This window comes from Zalophus californianus, chromosome 8 (genome assembly GCF_009762305.2).
Source record: "Zalophus californianus isolate mZalCal1 chromosome 8, mZalCal1.pri.v2, whole genome shotgun sequence".
NCBI lineage: Eukaryota > Metazoa > Chordata > Mammalia > Carnivora > Otariidae > Zalophus > Zalophus californianus.
The window spans coordinates 76,976,841-77,002,341 of NC_045602.1; the positions used below are offsets into that span (position 1 = coordinate 76,976,841).

General features: G+C 54.7%; 2 protein-coding genes and 1 long non-coding RNA gene across 5 annotated transcripts in view; 2 read left to right on the forward strand and 1 right to left on the reverse strand.

The window, feature by feature from the left end:
* Window positions 1-5,976, reverse strand: part of LOC113938106 — a 40,079-nt gene extending 34,103 nt beyond the window's left edge. For both annotated transcript variants that reach the window (XR_003524826.1, XR_003524825.1), the window contains exon 1: window positions 5,852-5,976. This is a non-coding gene — a long non-coding RNA (uncharacterized LOC113938106). The remainder of the gene's footprint in view (window positions 1-5,851) is intronic.
* HAAO (3-hydroxyanthranilate 3,4-dioxygenase) lies at window positions 5,925-18,466 on the forward strand. 2 transcript variants are annotated; one of them, XM_027623244.2, is made up of 10 exons: window positions 5,925-6,349; window positions 9,747-9,825; window positions 11,991-12,074; window positions 12,386-12,492; window positions 15,076-15,165; window positions 15,476-15,519; window positions 15,793-15,938; window positions 17,589-17,657; window positions 17,846-17,928; window positions 18,037-18,466. In XM_027623244.2, the coding sequence occupies exons 1-10, from the start codon at window positions 6,270-6,272 to the stop codon at window positions 18,113-18,115; spliced, it is 861 nt and encodes a 286-aa protein (XP_027479045.2). In that variant the 5' UTR covers window positions 5,925-6,269; the 3' UTR covers window positions 18,116-18,466. The 2 variants fall into 2 exon arrangements, with proteins under 2 accessions (XP_027479045.2, XP_027479046.2); XM_027623245.2 differs by lacking the exon at window positions 15,076-15,165 and having other exon boundaries at window positions 18,037-18,437.
* A 2,007-nt stretch (window positions 18,467-20,473) lies between these two features.
* Window positions 20,474-22,361, forward strand: OXER1 (oxoeicosanoid receptor 1). The gene is given in 2 exon segments (XM_027623246.2): window positions 20,474-21,886; window positions 21,888-22,361. Coding segments are annotated over 2 exon segments (1,161 nt in total). The 5' UTR covers window positions 20,474-20,809; the 3' UTR covers window positions 21,972-22,361.
* The last annotated feature ends 3,140 nt before the right edge of the window (window positions 22,362-25,501 follow it).

Here is a 25,501-nt window from a genome sequence, read left to right on the forward strand (position 1 = left end):
GATTAGGCAGAAGAATATTCCCAAAATGCAGGACAAAGGGAGATGGGGAAAAGAAAGGAAAGTTCAATGACATGCAGATAAGATCTAAAAATTCTAGCATTCATCAAAAAAAAACTTAGAAGTTGATAATAGAATAGATGAGAAACAATTTTTTTAAGTTATTTTATTTTATTTTTTTAAGATTTTATTTATTTATTTGACAGAGAGAGATATAGTGACAGCAGGAACACAAGCAGGGGGAGTGGGAGAGGGAGAAGCAGGCTTCCCGCTGAGCAGGGAGCCCGATGCGGGCTCGATCCCCGGATCCCAGGACCTGAGCCGAAGAGAGATGCTTAATGACTGAGCCATCCAGGCGCCCTGAGAAACAATTTTTTTATAAAAACCAAGAATTTCCCAGATCTGAAGAAAGACACACACACACACATACACACACACACACACACACACACACACACACGAACACACAAAGAATAATTCCCCTAAAATATATGGAATATAAGAAGTAATTGCAAGTTAATACATTAGGGAAACATACGAAGACATCTAAGTATTGCCTGTATAAGATTTTTAAATAATAATCTAAACAAAATCAACATGGAAGTTGCCATAGGGGATTCCAGAAGAAAGTTAAAGCTTGCCCAGATTCCTTTGTTCTTGCCTTAGGGTCTAGGGGTGGATACAGATGCTGTTTAACAATACACATTATTAGAAATCTACAAATTTAAATAAATGCATGTATTTAAAGAATAACCCCTAGATACATGGGAATAGAATATAGAAGGAGAAATGGAGCAAAGAAAATGTAATCAAAAGCCAGGTGTAGTGGACATGACTAGCTACCTCCCAAGCATCATTTCCTACATCCCAGTCATGAGCCAGAGTTTTGTGTAAGGATCTGGCCACAGACTTTGGGGGAAACCGACTCCACCTCCAGCTTCAAGTACAAATCTTAATTTGACTTAATCAGAGTAGCCCACTCCCTCGCCCCAATAACTGGTTCAGGTGTGGTCATGTGAACCTTAGATTGCCGGTTCTCACCTGGGGGTAATTTTGACCCCCAGAGACACTGGGCAATGTCTGGAGACATTTTTGATTGTCCCAACTGGAGAAGAGCTCCAGCATCTAGGGGAGAGAAACCATGGATGTGCTAAACATCCTACAACACAAAGGACAGCCCCCACAAAAATCATTCAGCCCAAAATGTCAGTGGTGCCAAGGTCAGGAACCCCTAGTCTAAAGGAAAATCTATGGATACTTTACATCCCTTGATCCCTCAAAGAAGCAGCCTTGGGATAAAACTGATGCTGAAGATAGCACATCTGAAGGATGGAAAGAATCAGCGTCCATAATGACACCGCTGGTCACAGGCTCATTCTCCCACCAGGTATCCAGTTACACGGACCTTTAACTTCCTATTGGTTAAGCCACTGTCTAATTGGTGTTTCTGTTCCTTGCAGCCAGGAGCATCCTGATAAACTAGGAAAGAAAGAGAGAGGGGAAAAAAGAAAAAACGAGGAGGGATGTGTGTAGACAGAATAATGCCCCACTCTCCCATCCATTCTCCCTTCCAAAGACCCCCACGTCCTAATCCCCAGAATATGTAACTATCATTCTACATGATGAAAAGGACTTGTGGAGGTGTGATTATACCAAGGGGTTAGAGATGGAGGGATTATCCTGCGTTATCTGAGAGGGTCCAATGTAATCACCAAGGTTCTTATAAGGGAAAGAGGGAGGCAGGAGAGAGGTGTGACAAGGAGAACAGAGGATGGAGTGATGCCCTTTAGCAATGGAGGAAGGGCCTTGAGCCAAGGAATGCAGGTGGCTTCTAGAAGCTGGGAAAGGCAAGGAAAACAGGTTCTTTCCTCAAGCCCCCAGAAAAAGATACAGGCCTGACAATAGTTTGATTTTAGCCCACAAGACCCATTCAGACTTTGGATGTACCGAACTGTAAGATAATAAATGTGTGTCATTGTAAGCCCCACCAGGTTTGTAGTAATTTGTTTTAGTAGCAAGTGGAAACTAATACAGCATGGCAATTGGAAGACAGAAAATAAGATGTCAGGAGTATGTACAAACCTAGCAATAATTATACAAACATGAAAGACTTGATCTCCTTTTCCTAACAGAGGCTCTCAGACTGGAAATTTTTAAACTTAAACGACTGACGGGGCGCCTGGGTGGCTCAGTCGGTTAAGCGTCTGCCTCTGGCTCGGGTCATGATCCCGGGGTCCTGGGATCGAGCCCCACATGGGGCTTCCTGCTCGGTGGAGAGTCTGCTTCTTCCTCTCCTTCTGCTGCTCCCCAGCTTGTGCTCTCTCTCTCTCTCAAATAAATGAATAAAATCTTTAAAAAAAATAATAAATAAATAAATAAATAAATAAACTTAAACGACTGAGCCACCCAGGCACTAAGTAATCTCTACACCCAACATGGGGCGCAGACTCACAACCCTGAAATCAAGAGTCACATGCTCTACTGACTGAGCCAGCCATGAGCCCCGTGGCATCTTTTTGATGAATTTACAATACCTGGGGGGGGAGGGCACCTGGGTGGCTCAGTTGTTAGGCGTCTGCCTTTGGCTCGGGTCCTGGTCCCAGGGTCCTGGAGTCGAGCCCTGCATAGGGCTCCCTGCTCTGCAGGAAGCCTGCTTCTCCCTCTCCCACTCCCCCTGCTTGTGTTCCCTCTCTCGCTGTCTCTCTCTATCAAATAAATAAATAAAATATTTACCAAAAAAAAAAAAACTTACAATACCTGGGAAATACCCAAACACACAAAGGTATAGCAATATTAGTGTCAGACAAAGCTGAAGTCAAGGTGAAAAGAAACTAAGAAGAAATAGCTCATATTGATTAAGAATCACTACAACAAGAAGGTAAAATAGTCATGAGGCTTTTTACATCTAACAATGCAGATTCAAAATATGTAAAGTAAAATCTACTCAAAGAATAAGGAGAAACTGACCAAAAACTACAGTGGAGACTCTAACATATTTCTCTCAGAAACCAAAATATTAAGTCTTTTTTTTTTTAAGATTTTATTTATTTATTTATTTGACAGAGAGAGACACAGCAAGAGAGGGAACACAAGCAGGGGGAGTGGGAGAGGGAGAAGCAGGCTTCCTGCCGATGTGGGACTCCATCCCAGGACCCTGGGATCATGACCTGAGCCAAAGGCAGATGCTTAATGACTGAGCCACCCAAGCACCCCTATTAAGTTGTTTTTAAAAGTAAGGATAATGATGGGGCACCTGGGTGGCTCAGTTGGTTAAGCGACTGACTCTTGATTTTGGCTCAGATCCTGATCTTAGGGTCATGAGATTGAGCCCTTCCTTGGGCTTCATGCTGGGCATGGAGACTGCTTAAGATTCTCTCTCCTTCTCCCTCTGTACCCGCCACCCGGCTCAGTTGCTCTCTCTCTCAAATAATAGTAATAATGATGATGATGATGATGATTTGGGTGACACTGCTGGTTGATCTAACAGAAACATTTAGAACTGCATTCTAAGAGAATACACATTCACAAAGTCGACCACAGGCTAAGCTGCAAAGGAAATATTAACATATCCCTCCACCCAAAAATAATACTCAGACCATCTTCACTCACAATAGTGCAATAAAATGAGAAATGAAAAACAGAGTGATAGCCAAACAACAACAACAAAAAACCAACAACAAAAATAAACCAACCATAGGTCTAGAAATTTCAAAACAGACTTCTAAATAATTCAAGAGATAGCAGGCCCAAAGCACAGATTTCCAAGTAACCAATACCATTCATAACCCAGCCCTCTTATTCATCTAAAGCTATCAGTTCTTAAATACTTGCTGAATTACATGAAAGTGTGGGAAAGTGGGAGAGTCAGGGAGGCAAAGACAGACCCAGAAGCTCAGGGAAAGGGATTGGCCGAAGCAACTGGTTCTGTCTATGGAGAGATTGTAGGGATCTGACAGTTACCACCATTCAGGTTCACCAAAGCCTCAAAGCATCTACTGAACGCAGCGACTTGGAGAGGGAGTCACTGGCCATCCAAGGGAGGCCAGAGCAAGGCACCAGGTTCTAAGGAGCTCTGATCCTAGGGCAGATGCTGTTTGCCTCTGATTCCGCAGTGCTAATGAGCTCCTGTGTGCAGAGAGCAGAGGTGGCTACTGCAAGGAGGTAAGGTCTAGAAAATGGAAAAAGCCCACAGCTCCACATGTAGGAGGATTCCAGCCGGCTGTGACTAGACAATGCCAAAACACTGGGATAAAATGGGAACTGTCATTTTTCTGAATACTGGAGTCAAAAGGTGCCCAACACTCAAACCAGGAGGACTGCCAATTGCACAAATGTGATTTTTTTATCTAAATGGTACAAGCGAGAGGGTATAGTTGACAGCGACCAGACAGCAGATTATTTAGCCTGTGTTTAGGGTTCTTTTGGATAATTCAGACCCCGAACATTCTACTTGTGGTCTCAATGATTCAGGTTATTTGACTGCATACATTAAAATACAGGGTAGGGGCACCTGGGTGGCTCAGTCGTTAAGCGTCTGCCTTTGGCTCAGGTCATGATCCCAGGGTCCTGGGATCGAGCCCCCGCATGGGGCTCCCTGCTCAGTGGGAAGCCTGCTTCTCCCTCTCCCACTCCCCCTGTAAAATAAAATAAAATACAGGGTAACTGTCCTTTCCTTTGTACTATGTAACAGAACATGTGTTCTGTGAATTCATTCATGCCTTTATCCGCCCACCTACCCATCCATCCAGGTAACAAACACCCAAAACAAACCTAACCTATCAGGGATCCTTGTTGCTTCACCAGTCGCTGTTTACCTCTCCTCTGGATTACTTACAGAGACAAAGAATAGGGTTTGAGTTCTTTGGGTGCCAAGCAATATTCCAGAAAGAAATGCTCAGCAAAAAAGTTCTAAGTAATAACTAAAAAGAAAACGAAGGGCTGGCGAAAGGAGGGTTAGAGATGGGGATGGAGAGGAAACAGGAGGGTCCTCCCAGCAGAGGTGGGTGGCAATCTTCTCGCCTCTCTGACTGGGTTCTGATTTGCGCAGGGCTGAGGGGGGCGGGTCTGTGTGTGGGAAGGTGCTGAGAAAACCAGCCCACCCCAGGCTGCAGGGAAGGGGCGGGGGGGGGGGACTGGGAGGGCAGGAGCTGGAGGAGCTGAATTTCTTAAACTCTGTACAGTCTGGATTCCCGCGTCAGAGCCTGAGCTGTTTTCCTTCTCCCCACCCCAGCCTCCAACACACGCACATTTTTCCTAAAAATAATGAGTCCGGAAGGAAGAGAAGAAAACAGGGGTCGGGTTGTCTTGCCCTCCTCCTCGTCCCCACCCGGTTCTCCGATTTCACAGTCGCCCCCCACCCCACCCCACCCCCGCCGCCCCCAGGGTAACCGGGCTGGAAGCCTGGGCACAGGTTTGTCCGCCCACCCCACCCCGGAACCCCGAGATTCCCGAGGGCTGGGACTCCGAGTGCCCGGTTCTTCGTCGGTAAAACTCTCACGAAAGTATCGTGTGACTTGAGTATGTCCCTAAGACACGTCAGGAGCTCAGACAGTGCCGGGCGCTTCGTCGGTGCTCTGTCTGCCGCGGGCAAATGTAGGCGAGGGCCAGGGCCCGTGGCGTGCCCGGTCCCCTCCCCGCTCGCCGTCCTCACCCAACCTGAGGCCGAGCCAGGCGAGCGGTACTCGCTAAACCTGGGGACTCCGGCCTGACCGCTGTCCTCGTCCGCGGATGGGGACTGACAGCCATCGGGGGCCTATGGTGGCGGCTGTGCAACCCTGGGATGGCTGTGTAGGCATTCCCATTTCTCAGATGAGAAACCGAGGCTTCCGTCCAGGGCCAGCACCTCCGTACTCACGTGCTCGGATTTCCAAACCCGCCTTCCTCCCATCGCAGTCTGTCTTCCGGGGGCCTCCGCGGGGTCCAGGCGCAAAGTTTGGGGACAGGGGACCGCGCACGCTCTCGGGGAGCCCCGGCACGTGAGGGGGGCTGAGCCCGAACCCGGCGGAAAGCAGGGGCCCCCCCCACCCGGCGCCCGCTTCCTCAGCGGAGACCGCGGGGCTGGGCAGGGACAGCCCGGGGCGGCGCGGGGGACGGGCGGCCCGGGACCAAAGTCTGGCAAGGGCTACCGTCGTGGGGGCGGTGCGGGGGGCATTGCCCCGCCCTTTGGCCCCCCGGTCGCCGATTCGCTAGGCGGCCAATGGGTGGCTGGGCGGATCCGCACCCCTCGGACACCCGCCGGGGCACCTGGCTCCAGAGTGGGCTCCTGGGCTGCCATGGCGCGTCCCGTGAAGGTGAAGACTTGGTTGGAAGAGAACCGAGCCTCCTTCCTGCCCCCGGTCTGCAACAAGCTCCTGTGAGTCCCAGGCACGCCGCCCTCCTCCTGCCCTCTGCCCCCACCTCCCCTCCCCGGTCCGCACCCCTCATCCCTCACCCTCCAGCCCCCAGCTCCTTGACCCAGGAGCCTGCAGAAAGGGGCTGCCACCCTCTTGTGCCTTGGGCGGGGGAGGGGGAGGGGGAGGGCAGGCTGTTCCGGGTTCCCCCACCCTCATCTGTTCCTCTTCCTGATGACTGCCCTGGAGATTGTGACCTTGACTTCTGAAGATGGCTGGGTGACTGAGACTAGGAGAGATGCAGATGGCAGGTCACCGCCCTGTCCCCAGGGCTTAGAAATAGCTCTCCAACCCCCCAGTGACAGAAATCTGGGGAGGGTGGTTTTTCTGATGCCCCAGAACTGCAGTAGAACCTGCAGCCAGAGGGTCAAGGGAAGGATCAGCTCCTGTAGGAGGATCTTGATTTCATGCTCTCCCCAGGGTCCTCCTTGCAGGCATACACACTCCCACCAGGCCGTCCCTGGCCACCTCTGCCCACAGCACCCAGCAGGGCCGGTGGTGGTCCGCAGCGGTCTTTCTCCAGCAGACCTGGGCCCTCCCCTGTGGCCCCTTCACCTCCCTCCCCTGCCCTGGGCCCCATGGCCGGGCCTGGTGTGCTCCCCAGCTCCTGGCTCACATTGCCAGGTCTGCAGAACACCCCCAACGGCCTGGCACCCCAAACCACACAGCTGCATTGGCACACCTTGACAAGCCAGAGGCCGTGCCCAGTGTTGTTACACCCCCTCACCTAGTCCTCACACTAGCTGCTTGAGGTGGGATTCTAATGAGTGACTCTCCCAGTGTCCCACAGCTAGTATGGGCCCCGGTCCAGACTCCAGCCCACGGAAGAGCTTGACTCCCAAGTCCACACTCTTGGTCACGGTGTAGCGCCACCACCGGCTCACAGCCAACCGCCCCCACCCCCACTCCAGAGCCTCGTGTCTTCTACCACTGTTGTGGCCCTCACCCCTTTCCTCCACTTCATCCCTGTGCACCCCCCAGGGTGCCCCAACAGTGTCTCGCATCTCTCTGCTCCTCTCCAGCCCTCTGGCCACGGCTCTGGGGCCACCCTTGTCGCCTCCAGCCTGAGTGGTGCAGGCTGCCCCTGCCTCCAGGCACCCCCCACCCAGGCCTCCGGCTCCGCCCCAGTATCACCATCACAAAGTGCAGGCCCTGCCTTTATTCGTTCGGCAGGTGTTCACTGAGCACTCAGTATATGCCAGGCATTGTTCTGGGCACGGCAGATGCAACCGACAACAAACGGACGGTCACTTCCTTGGGGCGCTGACATTCGGGTGAGAGGAAGCGACCAATACGTACAAACAGACAAGGGGTAGAGGCAGGCCGGCATAATGGGCCACAGGGTGGGACAGAGCTGTGGCCCCCCCACCCTGTGTTGGCTGGGGCTGTCAGGGAGAGTCTGCCCCAGGCCTCTCCTAGCTCCTGGTGGCTTGGTGGTGACCTTGGCCTTCCTCGGCTGCTGCTGCCTCGCCGTGATCTCTGTCCTCATCATCACAGGGCACTCTCCCCATCCGTGTGTCTGTGTCTAAATTCCCCCCTCCTTTTTTTAAAAAAAGATTTTATTTATTATTTGACAGAGAGTGAGAGAGAGAACATAAGTGGTGGGGGGTGGCGGGGAGAAGCAGACTCTCTTTTGAGCAGGGAGCCCAATGCGGGGCTCGATCCCAGGACCCCAGGATCATGACCTGAGCCGAAGGCAGACGCTTACTGACTGGGCCACCCAGGCACCCCTAAATTTCCCCTTTATTTAATAAGGATTAGGGGCTCAGCCTACTCTAGTGTGACCTCACTGTGGCTTAACCAGTTACATCTGCAATGACCCTATTTCCAAATTGGGTCACATTCCTAGGTCTGGGGGTAGGACTTCAACATATGAATTTGGGGGTGAGGGGGCCATATGACACTGCGGTGGGGAGGGGTGAGGCAGAGGAGGGGTATGATCTGGCTGATGGGTGGAAATAGTTCTTGAGTGGGCTCGTTCCATAGGTATCTAAATTAGATCCCAGTAAAGTTGATTTAAAAAAAAAAACTGATTTAAAAAAAAAATGGAGGAGCACAGCCATACTGAGATTTAAAAAAAAAACTGGGGCTCCTGGGTGGCTCAGTCTTAGTTAAGCGTCTGCCTTCAGCTCAGGTCATGATCCCAGGGTCCTGGCATCGAGCCCCGCATCGGGCTCCCTGCTCAGCGGGGAGCCTGCTTCTTCCTCCTCTCCTTCTGCACCTCCCCACTGCTCATTCTCTCTCTCAAATAAATAAAATCTTAAAAACAAAACAAAACAAAACAAAACATAATGTTAAGTGAAAGAAGCCAGACACAAAAGGCCATATGTTGCTCGACGGGAAGCCTGCTTCTCCCTCTCCCAGTACCCCCTGCTTGTGTTCCCTCTCTCACTGTCTCTTTCTCTGTCAAATAAATGAATAAAATCTTTAAAAACAAACAAACAAACAAACAAACTTTGAGGCGCCTGACTGGCTTAGTTGGAAGAGCATGTAACTCTTGATCTCAGGGTCTTGAGTTCGAGCCCCACATTGGGCGCGGAGATTACTTAAATAAAACTTAAAAAAACAAAAACAAAACTTTCCTAGGCTCCCTGGCACCCTTCAGGCCAAGACCAAACTCCTTGGCTGAGCTCTTGAAGCCTGGGGTGACCTCCTTCCGCCTTCTCACCATTGCTCCCCAAGACCACTCCCACTCCCACACCACCAGGACCCCCAGTGCTTCCAGCCTCAGGGGCTCTGCATCCAGCTTTCCCCTCCACTTCCTTCCCCAAGTGTCTCACAGCTTCAAGCCCGCAGTTTGCGAGGAGCAGAGAGTCTCACGGTCAGACAGCTTGGGAGAGGTGGTTAGATAAAGGTCATCTTACTCCTCCGCTGCCTCTAGCCCAGATAAAGGTCATCTTACTCCTCCGCTGCCTCTAGCCCAAAAGCCTGCAGTTTGCTCTCCTGTAACTAGAGATCTTGAACAAGGCCCGGGATCCTGGTTGATGAAGCGGTAGATCTGCCACCACCATGCTCCCCATTACTAGGTCAGAGGATGTCGGGGACACACACACAAATCCCCTGAGACACAGATACAGAAAGACGCAGGTACACATATAGTCTCAGGCACGCGCGCGCGCACACACACACACACACACACACACACACACACACACACACACACTTGCAGGAGCACAGCCATACTGAGATGAGAAGGGAGGGGGACAAATGTCAGAGACTACAGGGACAGTGTTATAGAAACAGCCTTGTCACCTCTCTCAGGTGTACCCAGGCTCCTTCCAGGCCCCCCACGGGCCCCTGCACCCCTCCTGTCCTGTCCCACAAGCTGGTTCAGGACCTCCTCCCCCTCGTCCATTGCAGGCACCAGGAGCAGCTCAAAGTCATGTTCGTCGGGGGCCCCAACGTCAGGAAAGACTACCACATCGAGGAGGGTGAGGAGGTAAGCCTGCTACTGCCCCCTTCTTTAATAGCCCTGGAGGAGGGGGACAATTCCCAAGCAAGAGCCAGAGCCAGTGGACAGGAGGTGTGGGGGGGCGGTCAGCTGGCTGATGGATGAAGGGGGCGCTACTGAAATCCCAGGGCAGAGCAGCTGCCTGCAAGTTGTGGGCACACAGTGATAGCCCCATCCTCCAGCTCTGCTGCGGGAGCCCCAGGAAAGAGCCCAGGCTCTGTGGGTGTGAGAAGGCGGCTCAGGCCACTGGGCGTCACCCCCTGGCCATCCATGTGCCAGGTGCGATGCCCTGGTCCCCTCCCCCTCGAATCTGAATATGGGAGACTGGCCTCCCAAATGAGACCCAGATGCCGACAGGGACCTGAGTGCTCCACTCTGGTCCCGGGAGCTGAGTTCTCTGGAAAGGGTTGGAGATGGGAGGTCCCCTCATCTGGAGGGCCCAAGACATATGAGTTCCTGGGGGCTGTTTAACGGAGGGGGAGGGTGGGGGGGGAATTTGTACCGAATCCCCTTTTGTACCTTGAATTTTGAACTGTGTTTCTGTACTACCTACCTACCCCAAGATAAATAAACAAAAGTAGAATTCAAAAGAAAAAGATGGGCCCCCTGAAGGAGGGACATGGGTGGGTTTCCAGCTTTCAGGGTCTCTGGTGACAAAAGAACAGTAGAGGGAACCAAGAACCATCATCGTGCGGGGTCCTGACGCAGGGGTTCAAGGTCCAGAGTCCAGCTTGGTCACCAGCCTCCACCCCCACCCCTGGCCTCCCAGCCACAGCCAGGGCCTGGAGGGAGCACAGGGGAATCACTCACTCGACAAATATTTACAGAGCACCGAGTGGGTGGGGCGGGCAGGGGAGTGAGGACCCTGGACCAGCAAGGAAAAGCCTCACAGAGCAGGCCAGCTAACCCCTTAGCTCTCCCGGCCACCCACTTCTCACCACACCTCACGGGAGGCCGCTTTCCTCTGTGGCAAAAATCAGCAGGAATATCCAAAGCTGCCGAGAGAAGACAGGGAGACAGGGTTGGATTGGGAGTGGCCACCGCGCCGTGTGGGAGACTAGACGGGTTGTGTGTCTCTCTGCTTGCCTCAGTCAGCCTTAGGCCCCTCCACTTGCCTTCCCAAGGTTTCCACTCTGTTACCCTGGTGTCAGTACCGACCTTTCCTCTCTCACTCCCTCTTGCCTTCCCTTGGCCCCGACTGCCTCTGCCCCACACCCCACTTTTGGGCCTCCCCAAGCTGCTCTGGTAGTGTGGATGGGTGTCCACTGAGGGGTCCAGGCCAAGCCGTGACTCAGCTGAGTGGCTGACGGATGAGAGGGCTGACCTGAGTAGGCGGCCCCTCTCAGAAAGGACACTCAGGTGGCTGGGAGGAATTTGGCTAGAAGTGGGTGTGTGCCAGCTTGTTCTCGTCCTGGGGCCAGGGAGAGTACCAGCCACAGGCCCTGGGAGGCCACAGGGCTGAGGGTCAGCATCCTCTCTGTGCCTGCCCGTCCTTCCCCAGGCTGTGCATAGGAGTTGTCCACTTCCTCCCTGGTGAGAGAAAAGGCATCACTGAGCCAAATTGTCATCCTCGCTGAGCTCGGGCTTCTGCAACAGCCCTCGGGTTCCCCAGCTCCACCACCCACCACACAATACTCCCTTTACCCGACTCCTTCTCTTGGGGTGTACAGATGCGAGGGGACCTGGGCTGGGAGTCAGCCAGCCTTGGGCTGAAGGCTCTTCTTCTTACTACCGTGGGATCTCAGGCAGGTAACATCATGCCACCTCTCTGAGCCTGTTTCTATGCAGCACATGGGGACACTGGCCCGTGCCTGCGGGAAGGAGTCAATGTGTATAGAGTGTGCATGTGCACAGAGCTGGGGGCAGAGAAGAGGCTTCGTACACACTGGCTCTCTGGACCGCCCCCACCCCTGTAAGGCCTTGCAGGCCAGACTCGGTTTAACATCCGCCTGAGCTGGTACAGTTCGTCTTGTGGCCCCAGCACTCCGGTCTGTAGCATGTGTCAGAGGAGACTGGGGCCTCAGAGCAGGAGTGACAGAACTGCTTATACAGGCCTTCAGGAAATTTCTCAGGTGTCCGTGTCAGAACTCAGGCCAAGGACCTAGAAGAGGGAGGGGGCAGGGGCTGAGCCTGTCTGCCCTCCTGTCCCACAGGTGTTTTACCAGCTAGAGGGCGACATGGTTCTCCAAGTCCTGGAGCGAGGGAAACACCGGGCCGTGACCATTCGGCAGGGAGAGGTGAGTCAGGGACCCAGGGCATGGGAAGGTGAAGGACCAAAGTGCAGGAACCCATGGTCCACTCGTGCTGGCTTTGGTTGGAGTGTGTCCTCCCTGGCTTGTCCTGCCTCCCTTCCTGGCCCTTGGGCACTTCCTCCTGTGAGCTGCCCATCCTCAGCAAGGCCTGACATTTCCTCCGCTTCCGGGCTAGAGGCTAGCAGAGCGGGGGCTGCCGGACCCTGTGGGCCAGCTGGGGAGGCCAGGACACTGCGGGCACCCAGGTCCCTGGAAGGGATTGCAGGCTTGCTAGCACCTTGTCTCCACCACTGCAGATATTCCTCCTGCCCGCTGGGGTACCCCACTCTCCACAGAGGTTTGCCAACACCATGGGACTGGTCATTGAACGGAGGCGGCTGAAAACGGAGCTAGATGGGCTCAGGTAAATGGGCCTTGTCCGGACATCCGGGGCAGAGACAGGGGGCAAGCCACCGCAAGTGTGGACTTTACAGATAAGAAGACTGGGCACAGGGAAGTTGAGTTTGCTAGAAGGCAGCCAAGCTGGCATTGTAGAGAAATAGGAAGTGAGGGTCAGGATGGTCTAGATAGGAGTGTGAGTCAGCACCGAGGACGGGACAAACACCGGTGCCACGTGGGGGGCGGCGACTCTTTCCAGAGCTGAGTTCCCAGTGGGCTCCAATATGTCACCCACTTATTATCTGCTGCAGCCTGTGGCTCCGAGGGACACAGTTTTTTCCAAAAGCTAAACTATTTTTTGTATTTTTTAATAAAATTAAAATTTCTCAACAAGTTCCTGAGATCAGGATACTTTGCCCCCATCTCCTGTTACAATGGATTATTTTTTAACGCTTCCCCTTTTTGAAATCAGCGAAGTCATACACATTCAGTCTTGAAGTCAGGAAAAGTAAAAGAAAGCAAATAAAGTTAAAACTATGTCAGGGAGAGGGAAAATCTTATGGAATGCGAATGACATCTCAATAAAATGAAATGAACAATAATAAAGAGAAAACCAAAAAAACCCTGTCATGTTACCATCTAACAAAGCTGTTAACCTTCCATCTTGCCTCTTTTCTATGCATATCTACACCTCACAGCACTGTAGTCTTAGCAAGCATGGGGTTGAACTTTGCTTTTTTTCACTTAAAAATCTCCTGAGCATTCCTTATACTATTCAATGCTTTTCAAAAACACAATGATAATACTAACCTACTGTTGTAGAAACAGATGTCTGGCCTTCAATTCCAAAAGAAATCTTTCCTATGGGGCTTTATGAAGGGAGTTTTTAGTGACAGTGGACAGTGTCCTCAATAACACTTTTTTTTTTTTAAAGATTTTATTTATTCATTTGAGACAGAGAGAATGAGAGAGAGAGAGCACATGAGAGGGGGGAGGGTCAGAGGGAGAAGCAGACTCCCCGCTGAGCGGGAAGCCCGATGCGGGACTCGATCCAGGGACTCCAGGATCATGACCTGAGCCGAAGGCAGTCGCTTAACTAACTGAGCCACCCAGGCGCCCAATAACACTTTTTTTAATCTTATTTTTTTATTTATTAGTTTATTTATTTTAAAGAGAGAGAGCTTGCACATGTGCATGCGGGGGAAGAGGCAGAGGGAGAAGGAGAGAGACAGACTCCATGCCTAGCACGGAGTCAAATGCAGGGCTCAATCTCATGACCCTGAGATCATGACCTGAGCCAAAATCAAGAGTCCATTGATTCAGCTGGGTGGCTGAGCCACCCAGGCACCCCGTCCTCAGTAACATTTTTACAGCAAACTCAATAACAGATTTCATCTGGCTGCTTTTGACTTTTTTTTTTAAGACTATTTTTAAATAATCTCTACACCCAATATGGGGCTCAAACTCACAACCCCGAGATCAAGAGTTTCAGGCTCTACTGACTGAGCCAGCTAGGCGCCCCTGGCTGCTTTTGACCTTTAATAAAAGCCAGGGATTTGGTGCCTGCGTGGCCCAGTTGGTTAAGTGTCTGCCTTCAGTTCAGGTCACGACCCCGGAGTTCTGGGATCAAGCCCCGCATTGGGCTCCCTGCTAAGTGGGGAGTCTGCTTCTTCCTCTGCTTCTCCCTCTCCCTCTGCTCCTCCCCCTCTCACTCTCTTTCAAATGGAAAAATAAAATCTTAAAAAAAAAAAAAAAAAGCCAGGGACTCAACTTTAAAAATGCCGCTCTGAAGGCAAGCTTTCTGGTGTCCAGCTCCATCCCGGGATAGAACTTAGGATGAGCTGTGTGTCTATAAACCATGTCCCATAAGCAGGACCACTTCTCTTTTTCGGGAGAACCTGAAAAGGACAAAGCAGGCCTGGTCCTGGGAGCTGAGCCTGAGGATTAGACATTCAGTCAACAAAAGAGCTGCACACACCAGGGGCCTGAGGCCCGAGCTCACTGAGCCGGGCTGGGGCTTGGGTGGGCTTCCGAGAGTCTCGGAGAGGCTGTGTGTACACGCACGTGGACTTTCCTCCGGAGAAGAGGCCCAGCCCTTTGCTCCAATTCTCAAAGGCATCCATGACCCCTGAAGGAGCAGGACAGCTCATCTGAGGGGTATCTTCTGCATGTTGGTTCCGTAAGTTTCCTTGTGCAGGCCCTGTCAGCTTCAGCTTCCTCTCTGGGAAAATGAAGACACTTGTTACTGATTTTTTGTCTGTGTTTCTAAGACTGTCTCGAGTCCGTCCAGCACCTGCCACTCACAGGCTGTGTAATCTCTGCCACGTTACCCAGCTTCTCCGAGCCTCAGAGTTCTATCCACTTTGTAAATGGTTGTTTGGGGAACCAGGAATGCTAATGAGGTCGATAATAGCCCCCTGACTTTGGGGCACATAGTGCTTCTGGGAGAGCCAGGGGTGGGTGAGTGAGCGTTGGACACTAGGTTGCGCTAACGGGGTGAAGTGGCGGCCAGCTCTGTGGGGCTAGCCAGGCTCCAGACTTCCACAAGCAGAGCCGCCCAGAGGCTACCCAGGTGGGGAGCTGGGTTACCTGTCCTTTGCTCTGGCAGGTACTACATGGGTGACACCACGGACGTCCTGTTTGAGAAGTGGTTCTACTGCAAGGACCTTGGCACACAGTTGGCCCCCATCATCCAGGAGTGAGCCCCAGCCCAGTCCCTGCCCCTTGCTCTCTGAGGCCCCCTGCTCTGGCTGGGGAGGACAGATCCACCCAGCAGTGCCCACCACACTGGAGCCAGCGTGCCTGGGATGTTGGGGGGAAAGTCTGCCCCTCCCAGGGTGGGAGGGCCTGGGCTGGGAGGGGAGGGTGGCCCTCCATCGAGTTGTGTAGGGCCCCATGAGAGTGTGGGCTCCTGCACCTAAGAGTGTATGAGTGTGTGTACCTGTGTGTCCCTGGCCGCTCATTCGGGAATGCTGGCCACTCGTACTCCTCCGCATTTCTCCCTGCAGGTTCTTCAGCTCTGAGCAGCACAAAACAGGAAAGCCCATCCCTGGTGAGCCCCCCGGGGAACCGCCTTTCTCCCTCCCTCTCTGCTTTCCCAGAGTAGAATGGGTCTTGGTCCAGAGTACCAGTCTCCTTTTGAGTTCTCTGCCCAGTACTCAAGGTACGAGACAATGGCACCAAATAATGTCCCCCACGTGGCTGCTTGGTGCTCGAGCTGGATCCAGAGCCTATCCTGGTGATTCGGAGCTGGGAGCCCTGGGCCTGCTGGGGCTCTGGGCGGGCCAGGCCAGAGGCCACTGACATAGCTATGCTGTGGGCGCAGACCAGCTGCTCCAGGAACCGCCATTCCCCCTGAGCACACGATCTGTCATGGAGCCCATGTCCCTGGAGGCCTGGCTGGATGGCCACCGCAGACAGCTGCAGGCAGGCACACCCCTCAGCCTGTTTGGGGACACCTATGAGACACAGGTAATGAGGCCCTGGGCCACCCAGGGCATCTACCCAGCAGCCCTAGGAGATGGGAACTAATCACCCACACATGTGCACGTGCACACACACACACACACAAACACACACACACACAGAGTTTCAGAGGTTGTGACACAAACAGAGGTCTTCCTGTTTCCTCCCTGAGGAGTGGAGTCTACGTGGTCTCAAGCAGTCTTTCTTTGCCTTCAGAGTAGGGGGTTGCCCCATACACTGACCGATTCCTGGGGGTCTAGAGTTATCCTTCTACTAGGAATTCCTGAACTTTTGGCCAGTCTCAGCCTGGGGACCCGGAAGGAGGAGAGGTGCCTGGGGGTGAGGGTTGGGTGGAGAGGTGCACGGAGAGAGACCCACCCAAACAAAGTTGGCCTTCTTTCATTCAGCATTTGTTGAATGCCTATGATGTTTCAGGCTTTGGTAGGAGAAAAAGAGTCACTTCCTCAAAGAGTGTATGGTCTGATAAACAGACAAGTTAATCAACAATTACCACAATCAGGTGGTATGTTATTTGGTAAAGAAGATTCAGGAAGCCATAGGACAATGAAGGAGGAACCCAGGCTGGGAGGGAAGTCAGGGAAGACTTCTTAGAGGAGGTGACGTGTAAGCTGCATTTTAAAGCAAATATAGGAGTTTGCAAAAGGAAGAAAGGGAGGCTGAGAGAGCATTCCAGGTAAGGGAAAAGCATGGGTAAAGGCATGGAAGCTTGCAATAGCCTGGCACTGCAAGTAGCTGAAGTTGGCAGGAGCCAGGGCAGGGGAGTGGGGGCAGGAAGCACCATGGCTGGATGGCAGGAGTAGCAGGCAGTGCCCAGGTCCTGACAGGTCTCCTGGGCTGGACAAGGTACAAGGCTTGGGCTTGCTTGTCCTTTACAGTTTGCCATGGGCGCATACGTTGCAGTTTGAATCAGACACCCTCGTGGAGGGATGCTCCCTGGGTACACACCTGCCCTGAAAGTTCTGGCCTGCAGACACCTGAGCTTACACAGGGCCGTGAAAACAGGGGCACGCCACAAAGCCCCTCCCAGCCCAACACGGCAATAGCATTCGGCATCGAGCTGGCCTCCCAGTGCTGCCTTCTGCCACGTGCACACGCCTGTTCCCACCTGCTTCAGTTTATGCCAACAGATATCTACTGAGTCCCGCTCTGGGCCAGCAGGAGCGAGGCCTGCACAGTCGCTGCTGGGCTGATGCAGGTCAAAAAGCCTCGTCCCCTCCCATCTCCCTCCTCCTCCTCAGGCCAGAATCCCATGGAAGAAGGCAGGTGGGCACTCTTTGGGGAGCTGTGTGTGTGATACACGTGCACACATGAGTGTGTGTATCCCAAGCGTGCCCCTGGCAGTCATGCCTTCATATGGGTCAGCAGTCGTGGGCATGGGCGGCCGAGGCATCCGATGCACATGTGCGTGTGAAGGGCAGGCAGGCGTGGTCCTGGACGGCGGGCAGCACTGCTCAGCAGGGAGGCAGCAGGGAGGCTCGCGGCCTGGCAGCCTTCCCCTCCAAGTCCTGGTCTTGGCCCTACACATGAAGATAAGGCTGTGCCTGGTGCTGCAGGCCTAGCGTCTGGGGGGCAGGTTCAAGGCCATCTCCTGTGTGGGGCAGAAGCACCAGAAAGATGTATGTCGCTTCCTGCCAGGTGATCGTCCATGGACAAGGCAGTAGCGAAGGCCCGAGACAGAACGTGGATGTGTGGCTGTGGCAGTTGGCAAGTGGGGCCCCTGACAGAGGGTGGCACATCCTCCTGCCCATGGGGACCAGGTTGCTCCTGGGCCTTGGACACCCAGAGCCTGGAGTGGCTCCCAGGGCCTCCTTGCCAAGGAAGACTCAGGGACCCCTGGACAGGTGTTGAGGCCCAACGGCCTCCATTCCCATTCTCCTGCTCCTCTTTCCCAGGAGGGCTCCTCTGTGGTGACAGTGGGGCAACAGCACCTGAGCCTGGCCCCGGATGACAGCTTTCTGGTGCCAGCCGGGAACGCGTGAGTGCACGGGAGGACTTTCCCCCCGCCAAGCTGTGGGACCACCCTCCTTCCCCTGGGATCCTCAGGGCCCACCTGTCTGACCCCAGCCCACCTGTGTCTCCACAGGTACACCTGGGAGCAAGGGCAGGGCTCTGTGGCCCTGGCTGTGACCCAGGACCCCGCCCGCAAGAAGCCCCTGGGCTGATCCTCTGGGTGCAGCCCGAAACAGTGCCTCCCTCCCCCACATAACTCCCCTGCCGGCTCTGCTTCTGGATGTACCACTGCTGAGCCACTCTGTGTCCCCGGAACTGGGCCCTTGACATCGCCATCCACCCTCCTGTCCTCTCGGCCGAGATGCCAGGCTCTTGGGGGGATGGTGGTGCCCCTTCTCCTCTAACAGCCCTCTGTCCACTGCCCTGCACGGTCTGCTCCTTGATGGAGGCCAGACTACCTCTCCATTCCTCTGTCCCCACAGGCCCAGGGCAGCACCTGCCTGCTACCCAGAGGGCCCTCAATAAAGGCTTCCTGGTGGACAAACGCCTGTATGTCTGCATGCACACGGGCTGTCATGGATGGCCGACCCCCTGTACTCCTGTGACTCTGTGTGTGTGTGTGTGTGTGTGTGTGTGTGTGTGTGTGTGTGTGTGTGTCTGGTGTGTTGGGGGCACCAGGTGCACGTAGATGTGTGGACAGTCTGTTAGTGGGCGTCCCTACTCGTAAAGGGGCTCTCTTCACTGTGTGTGTGTGGCCCATCCATTCTCGCTCCTGTGCTCGTCCTGGGGACAGGGTTCATATCGTCCCTCTGCCTCTTGAATCTTTCCCGCTTACTCTTTTTACATGACTTTTAAAAAATAGCGTCTGTTGGGTTTTTTCTCCCCAGTAACAAGTGATGTGTACTAATCATAGAAAACAAAAATACTTAAAAAGCCAAGATCCACCACTCAGAATTAACCACCGTTAGCAGATGAAGATCACAATAACGCTCCCCCCCCCCCCGCTACATACAGGCGCCGTGTCCAAAGACTCAGAAGGCTCCTGGGTGCTCTGCGGAGTCCAGGAGTGCTGGGAACCCTAGAAGCAGCCGTGGGTAGAGACAAAACCCAGAACCTACAGCGGAGACCAGAGCCCGGTTTCCTGGGACTTCAGTGAGAAGTCCAGAAGGGGTTGCAGGTGGGGGTAATCAAAGTGGGGTCTGGATGGAACAGGTCCCTGGTTAGGGTCAAAGCTTCCTCTGGAAAACGTGGACTCTAACCCCTGCCTTCCCCCACTGCGGCCCACTGTTTTGATTCGCTCCACCATCTGTTTTGAAAGCAGATGGGAACCTGGCTTTGCTGAAAGGGTTTCCACCCCAGGGCCTGTGCCCACCTCTCTACCCCTAAGGCTTTCCTCTCCCACCAGCCAAGAAGAAACACTGGCAGCCTCCCCCACAAACTCACACAGTCCAGGAGGTGAAGCCAGAGGCTAGTCCAAACGTGGGCCACAGCAGGGTATTGCTCTGATCCCCCAGGAGAGAACACGGGGAATGTCCCGCAGAGGCCCCCCCCTGCACAGGGCCAGGCGGCCAGGAGAAGACGAGCTTGTCCCTAGTGCCCAGGACAGACCTAACCTGAGAAAATAACAAAAATGAGATCTTCTGTTTTTCTGAACATTGGCCCCGTGCTAGGGAGTTCCCTGAGAGGTTTGGCAAACAAGCGGCTGTTTCCAAACAAGGCCTGTCTGCATTCAAAGCTCAGGCTGGTGGTCTCACCACCCAGCACCCTGGGGTCACAGCCTCTTACGGCCTGTCTCCCTCAGCCTTGGCCAGATGAGAGCCCAGGACAGAGGTGAGAGAGGCCTGGAGGTTCTGAGAAAGAGAGGCCAATGGCCACTGTGTCTGAAGCCCCGAGGCCTAGGCAGAGTTGGCACGCACGCACCCTGCTGACCGTAGCCAGCCGGCAAGGGCGGGTGTCAGGTCCTGCAGCCCGGAGCCACAGGCTCCCTCGGCACTGTCCCACGTCAGGAGGAGTCCAAGGCCCCAGGGGCTCCTGAGAACACCACGCAGTAGAGGAGCAGGAAAACCTTGCCTGAAGACAGCCCGGAATCTACTGCCCTGTCTGTGGTGAATGCTGGGTGCAGATGGAGTGGGGCGGACAGTGGACAGGGTATCTTGAAGGCTCTGAGGATTGTTCTGTCTGGGGGAGGAGCCCAGTTTCTACTGGCAGGGGAGCTCTCTGCGTGTGGGAGGTATTTCGTGGGGTACATGGACTTTGGACCATCGGGAATTGGGGATGGCAGGGCACAAACAGGCTTATGCCACAAGGCCATGAGCACGTGGTTAAGGTATTGGCTGGAATCCCCACCTCCCTCTCCGGGGACAACGTCCTGTTAGCTCCACACTCCCTGCTTCCAGAGCTGCTGGGGGCAGGGAGGCAGCCACCCAGTCTGTACAAGGGGGTTTACAGGGTGGCCTGCATGACCCTGAGAGCTATGGGTTGCCAGGACCAGCTCCGGCCTTCGGGCAAGCAAACGTCTGAGCCCTCGGCGCTGTGGACACTCTTCCCCTCCTCACCCCAGCTGGGCCTTCCTCCCACTTCAGGTTCTCCCTGGGCCTCCGTCTCACCCCTGCCAAGCCCTGCTCTCCTCCTGTGCCAGGGGCAGCCCAGACTCCCCCCACTCCCTTCAGAGACCTCGCAGCCAGGTCACTCAGTGTGGGGGGAGGGAGAGGGGCGGGAGGGCTGCAGGGTTCCCCTTTGGCTGGGTGTTTCTCAGTGGCTGCAAGGCTGCTGATAAAAACCCCAGGATATTGAGTCATCATGGTGACTAGCTGGTAGTGAGCATCATTCCACTCTGCCCTGAACACTCTTGCAGGGGTAGAAAGCTCGAAGGGGTAGAAAGGGGTAGAAAGCTGGAAACTTCTCTCATGGAATCTCATAACCTGAGCTCTTCCTCTCCCCTCCTTTCTCTCCCTCCCTCTGCTCTCCCTGCCTCCCTCCCCACCTCCCTCCCTCCCTTCCTCTCCTCCTCTTCTTCAGCCTTCACCACAGACTTGGGGACCACCAGAGAGGCCACGGTTTCCTGCTTCCCAGCCTTCTCCCCCACCGTGTCTGCCCTCCTAGCGCCGATCCTGGGTATGGAGTTCGTCCTGGGCCTGGTGGGGAACAGCTTGGCGCTCTTCATCTTCTGCTTCCACACGCGGCCCTGGACGTCAAACACGGTTTTCCTGGTCAGCCTGGTCATTGCCGACTTTCTCCTGATCATCAACCTGCCCCTTCGCGTGGACTACTACTTCCTGCAGGAGCACTGGCGCTTTGGGGCCACCGCCTGCAAGCTCAACCTCTTCATGCTGTCCACCAACCGCTCGGCCAGTGTGGTCTTCCTCACGGCTGTTGCACTCAACCGCTACCTGAAGGTGGTGCGGCCCCACCACGTGCTGAGCCGGGCCTCCGTGTGGGCGGCCGCCAGGGTGGCCGGGGGGCTCTGGGCCAGCATCCTGCTCCTCAACGGGCACCTGCTTCTGGCTGCCTATACCGACGGCTCCTGCCTCAGTTACCAGCTGAGCGCGAGGTCCTCGGCCTCACTCCACTGGCACCAGGCCCTGTTCATGCTGGAATTCTTCCTGCCGCTGGCCCTCATCCTCTTTGCCATTGTGAGCATTGGGCTCACGATCCGGCGCCGCAGCCTGGGGGGGCAGGCGGGCCCGCAGAGGGCCGTGCGTATGCTGGCCACGGTGGTGGCCGTCTACACCGTCTGCTTCTTGCCCAGCATCGTCTTCGGCATGGCTTCCATGGTGGCCTTCCGCCTGCATGCCTGCCACGCCCTCGACCTCTGCACACAGCTCTTCCACGGCTCCCTGGCCATTACTTACCTCAACAGTGTCCTGGACCCCGTGCTCTACTGCTTCTCGAGCCCCAACTTCCTCCACCAGGTCCAGGCCCTGCTGGGCCTCAGCCAGGGCTGTCAGGGACCAGCCAGTGACGAGAGCTCCTACCAGCCCTCCAACCCGGCGCCGGGAGGCCTCTGGGAAGGCGCAGGCTGCAGAGAAGCTGCAGGTGGAGGTCTCGCTGGAGGGCCCGCTCAAGTAAGGAGGTCCCTCCCGAGACTGGGGGTTCACAGGGCCGCAGGAGGAAGGATGGCCGGGCTCTGACCTGGAGGGAAAATGTTGCCAGCACAGGGTGCCTCAACCAGCGGGACATCTGCAGGAGCCAGGTGGGTGGCAGGGGAAGGAAAGGGTCTTGACCTTACACAGCAGTGTGTCCCAGATGACATCCCCAGAGCACAGGAAAGAGCCCGACGGCAGGTGGAGACAGGCAGGGGCTGTGACAGCTCCCCTCCAGACAAAGGGCCACCCAGCAGCCCAGTCCAGGAGCCAGAATGTGAGGACTGAGAGCACAAGTCTTGCTTTGGAGATTGGACAGCCACATTTTCTGTCATCTCTAACTTGTCCCTTTCAATGCTAATAAACTTCCTTTTGAAAATGCAAGTTTGCCTCAGCTGTTCTAAGGAAAACCCAATAAATGTCTTCAGGCCCATCTGGCCCTGGGGTCAATGGGGTTCAAAGCGAGTGCCCCAAGAGGAAGGGAAACACTGGGGACAGAGTGAGGAAGCCACCCAGGGCACCATCCTTCCATATTGCTCCTGGAGGACGGCAGTATCCTTCTAGGCAGAATGCTTCTCCGGGTCATAGGAAGGGCAGCTCCTCTGGAGCCCTGGGAGACCCCTGTTCCTCTCTGGCCTTCAGCTCCCCTTCTGCAGTCTTTGAGTTCTTGCCCAGCGCACCAAGGATTCAGCGCTGCCCTCCATCCAGGTCAGGCTCCTGGCTCAGCTTGGGCTTCCTCCCACGGCTTTCCTCAGCCCCAAGTACCCTTCCCCGGCTTTGGAACCTGGGGTGACAGTAACCTAAGCAGGCCAGGACCCCAGCTAAGGGCAGGAGCCTGAGTCACAGGGCTGGCTCATAGTGCTCTGCCAGGACCAAAGCCATCTTGCCTACCTCTATTCCTTTGCTCTGCTCAGTATGCCTGTGGTCAGTGTCAAACCCTCTGGGTTAACCCATCTGTTGTCCCCCAGGCACAAGGTGTATACCTGGCATGAATTTGGGGGTTTTTTTGGAGGGGAGGGCGGGGGGCAGAGGGGTCGTGGTTAGCCCTTCTGTCCACAGGGGAAGTCACTGACTAGTAGCTGCTTTTAGGACAAATTCCTAAAATACTTGTGCAGACCCAATCTGCATTTTCTACTCCAATCTCCTAACTTTTGGAAAACAAGAAGTTTTCTAATCTGGGTTGGGGGAGGGTGAGGCAGAGCCTTCAAGTCTTTTCAAAGGGCTACTTAGAGGTCAGTAAGGTCCCGAACGTGCACCACCTGAACCCCATGTGCCCCCAACCCTGGCCACCTCAGGAGAATGAGCACATATGTCCCCCCCACTGGCAGGACAGAAGAGGCTGGAACTGGTTCTCCACTTACCATCTCAGCCACAGGCCTCCAGACCTCAGGTACAGGGTCTGATGAGGGCACCAAGTCCCCTCTCCCCAATTCCCTTTGGAGTTTTAATCCAAGTCCAACCCTCTCATATCACAGACAGGGACACTCTCCCTCTGGTACAAGTCCTCAGGAATGGAGGCCAAAGCCTAGGAGTCACCCGTGCCCCGGGAGGGAGGCACCCAGGAGCAATGCGGATGTTGGGGTGGGAGATGGAGAACATGTCACGTGGAGGGAGGTGCCCTGGGGGACAACAGGTTGGATGGATACTGGACCCCATCTCCCTGGTGTGTCACCAGCCTGCTTTCTTTTTCTGAAAACTCCCCAGCTGCTCTCAAAGCAAGGGTGTGCTGCCTGGGCCCCTGCAAGGGGCTTCCTCATGCCTTTCTGCCCTCCATGGCCCCTTGCTCCATACCTCCCTTCTTGTTGCTAACTCTTTGACCCTCGTAGAGCCACTCCTAGGGACTCCCCACTTCTCCACCCTCTGCCATGGGGAGGAGCAGGCCAAGTCTGGGCCAGCCCAACCTCAGCCTGAGATTTGTAACTGCCAAGGAAGACTAGAGACTTGGGACTGAGCACGTTCTCATGGAGCCTCACCCCCAGGGCGCAAACATGCACTGTGTGCTGAACGCCAGGCACCTTCCATCTGGTACCATCTCTTCCCGCGTTTGTGGGCCAGGGTGGCTCTATGGGCAAGTGGGGCTCCGTGTGCCATTTCCTCCGTCTTCTCTTCACTGGCCCCTTCTCATCTACTGCACCATCCTGTCCACCCACCTTCTCAGCACCTGGGCTCACTTGCCCTGCCCCCATTCCCCCAAATGGTTCCCATGGCTTCTGTGTAGTGCTGTCTCTCCCCTTGAGGAGCCCTAGAGTAGACACCAGCCACAGTTTGGGTCCACTCCTGACCTGCCCGGTATCCTCCTTGCCCCCTCCCTGACAAGCTGGGCCACCCTGCCCTTCACAAAGCCCTCTCTACAGGGAGTCTGGATGTCCCTCACGGGAGAGAAGCAGGGACTCAGGCTGCCTCCACATTCGCCCTGCATGGGAGGCCTTCCTGGTCCTGACGTTGGTCCTGACATAGCTCTCCATCTGTGAAATGGGAACAGTGATTCTGGCTCTCACCCGGCTCCAGGGCTTGGAGATTGGAACAACTGAGATGCCAGAGTGCTTAGTGAGGAAGGGGAAGACGGACTGAGAAGGAATGGAAGAGGAAAGGAAGGTAAACTGTGATGAAGTGTAGGGTTTCCTACACGTGGGGGTGGGGGCGGCACCCATGGTGGTATGCGGTGAGTTGGAGGCAGGATGAGTAAAGACCCCATCTCCTACATTTGGGTTCCAAACATCATTTTGGTCCCCTGGGTGAGCTGCACCATTTCGTGTGAATTTGGAGCAGGGCTTTCTCTTCTTTCTCCTAATATCCCCTGAGACAGCAGATGGCATCCATTAGTTTACTCTGGGGACTTCTGTGCCGGGGGAGAGCAGGAAAGGCTGGGCTAACGGCCCATAGCCACTCATCATCAGCATTTACCGGGCTCCCACCCGGTAAGCCACACACTAAGCTACAGAGGCCGATGATCGGACTCTGACCTTGACCCCTCCAGGCCAAGCCTGGGAGAAGCTTGATCTACAAGTGGACCAAATGCAACCCAAGCCAGTGTAATCCAAGGTTTTGGACGTAGCAATGCATAGCTGGGGGCACAGAAGAGCTAACTGCCTAGTGTCAGTGAAGTGATGCATGCAATCTCAATCCTGGAGGATGAGGAAAGTAGCAGAGGGAACAGCATCTCTGGCACAGGGCACAGCACTGTGAGAAGAGCTGGCATGTAGGGAAGGCTGAGGTCGCTGAAGCGAGAGAGGAGGCGGCCTAGGCACAAAGTTAGGAACAGGCAGGAAGGCAGGGCGAGCCAACTAGGCTCACCACATTCAGAATGTGCCCCAAAAGACAGGGACTGCCCATCCACAGAGGGCTCCACAGCTGCAAAGTCCTGTGGTGGCAGGATCAAAACCAGCCCCTAGCAGGTGCACGGCAGTTGAGGTCCCAAGGCAAGTAGCAGAATCTGTCAGGCTCCCTGTTAAGAATGTCTATTGAAAAAGTATGATGCCAGACACCTGGGTGGCTGTTGGTTAAGCGTCTGCCTTC

What these genes read in the sequence shown, in the direction of transcription:
- HAAO (XM_027623244.2), top strand. Translation starts at nt 6,270, where the DNA reads ATGGCGCGTCCCGTGAAGGTGAAGACTTGGTTGGAAGAGAACCGAGCC. An exon ending in TGACCATTCGGCAGGGAGAG is followed by an intron (nt 12,075 to 12,385) that starts GTGAGTCAGGGA and finishes CCACCACTGCAG; the next exon opens with ATATTCCTCCTGCCCGCTGG. An exon ending in GGGACACCTATGAGACACAG is followed by an intron (nt 15,939 to 17,588) that starts GTAATGAGGCCC and finishes GCTTCCTGCCAG; the next exon opens with GTGATCGTCCATGGACAAGG.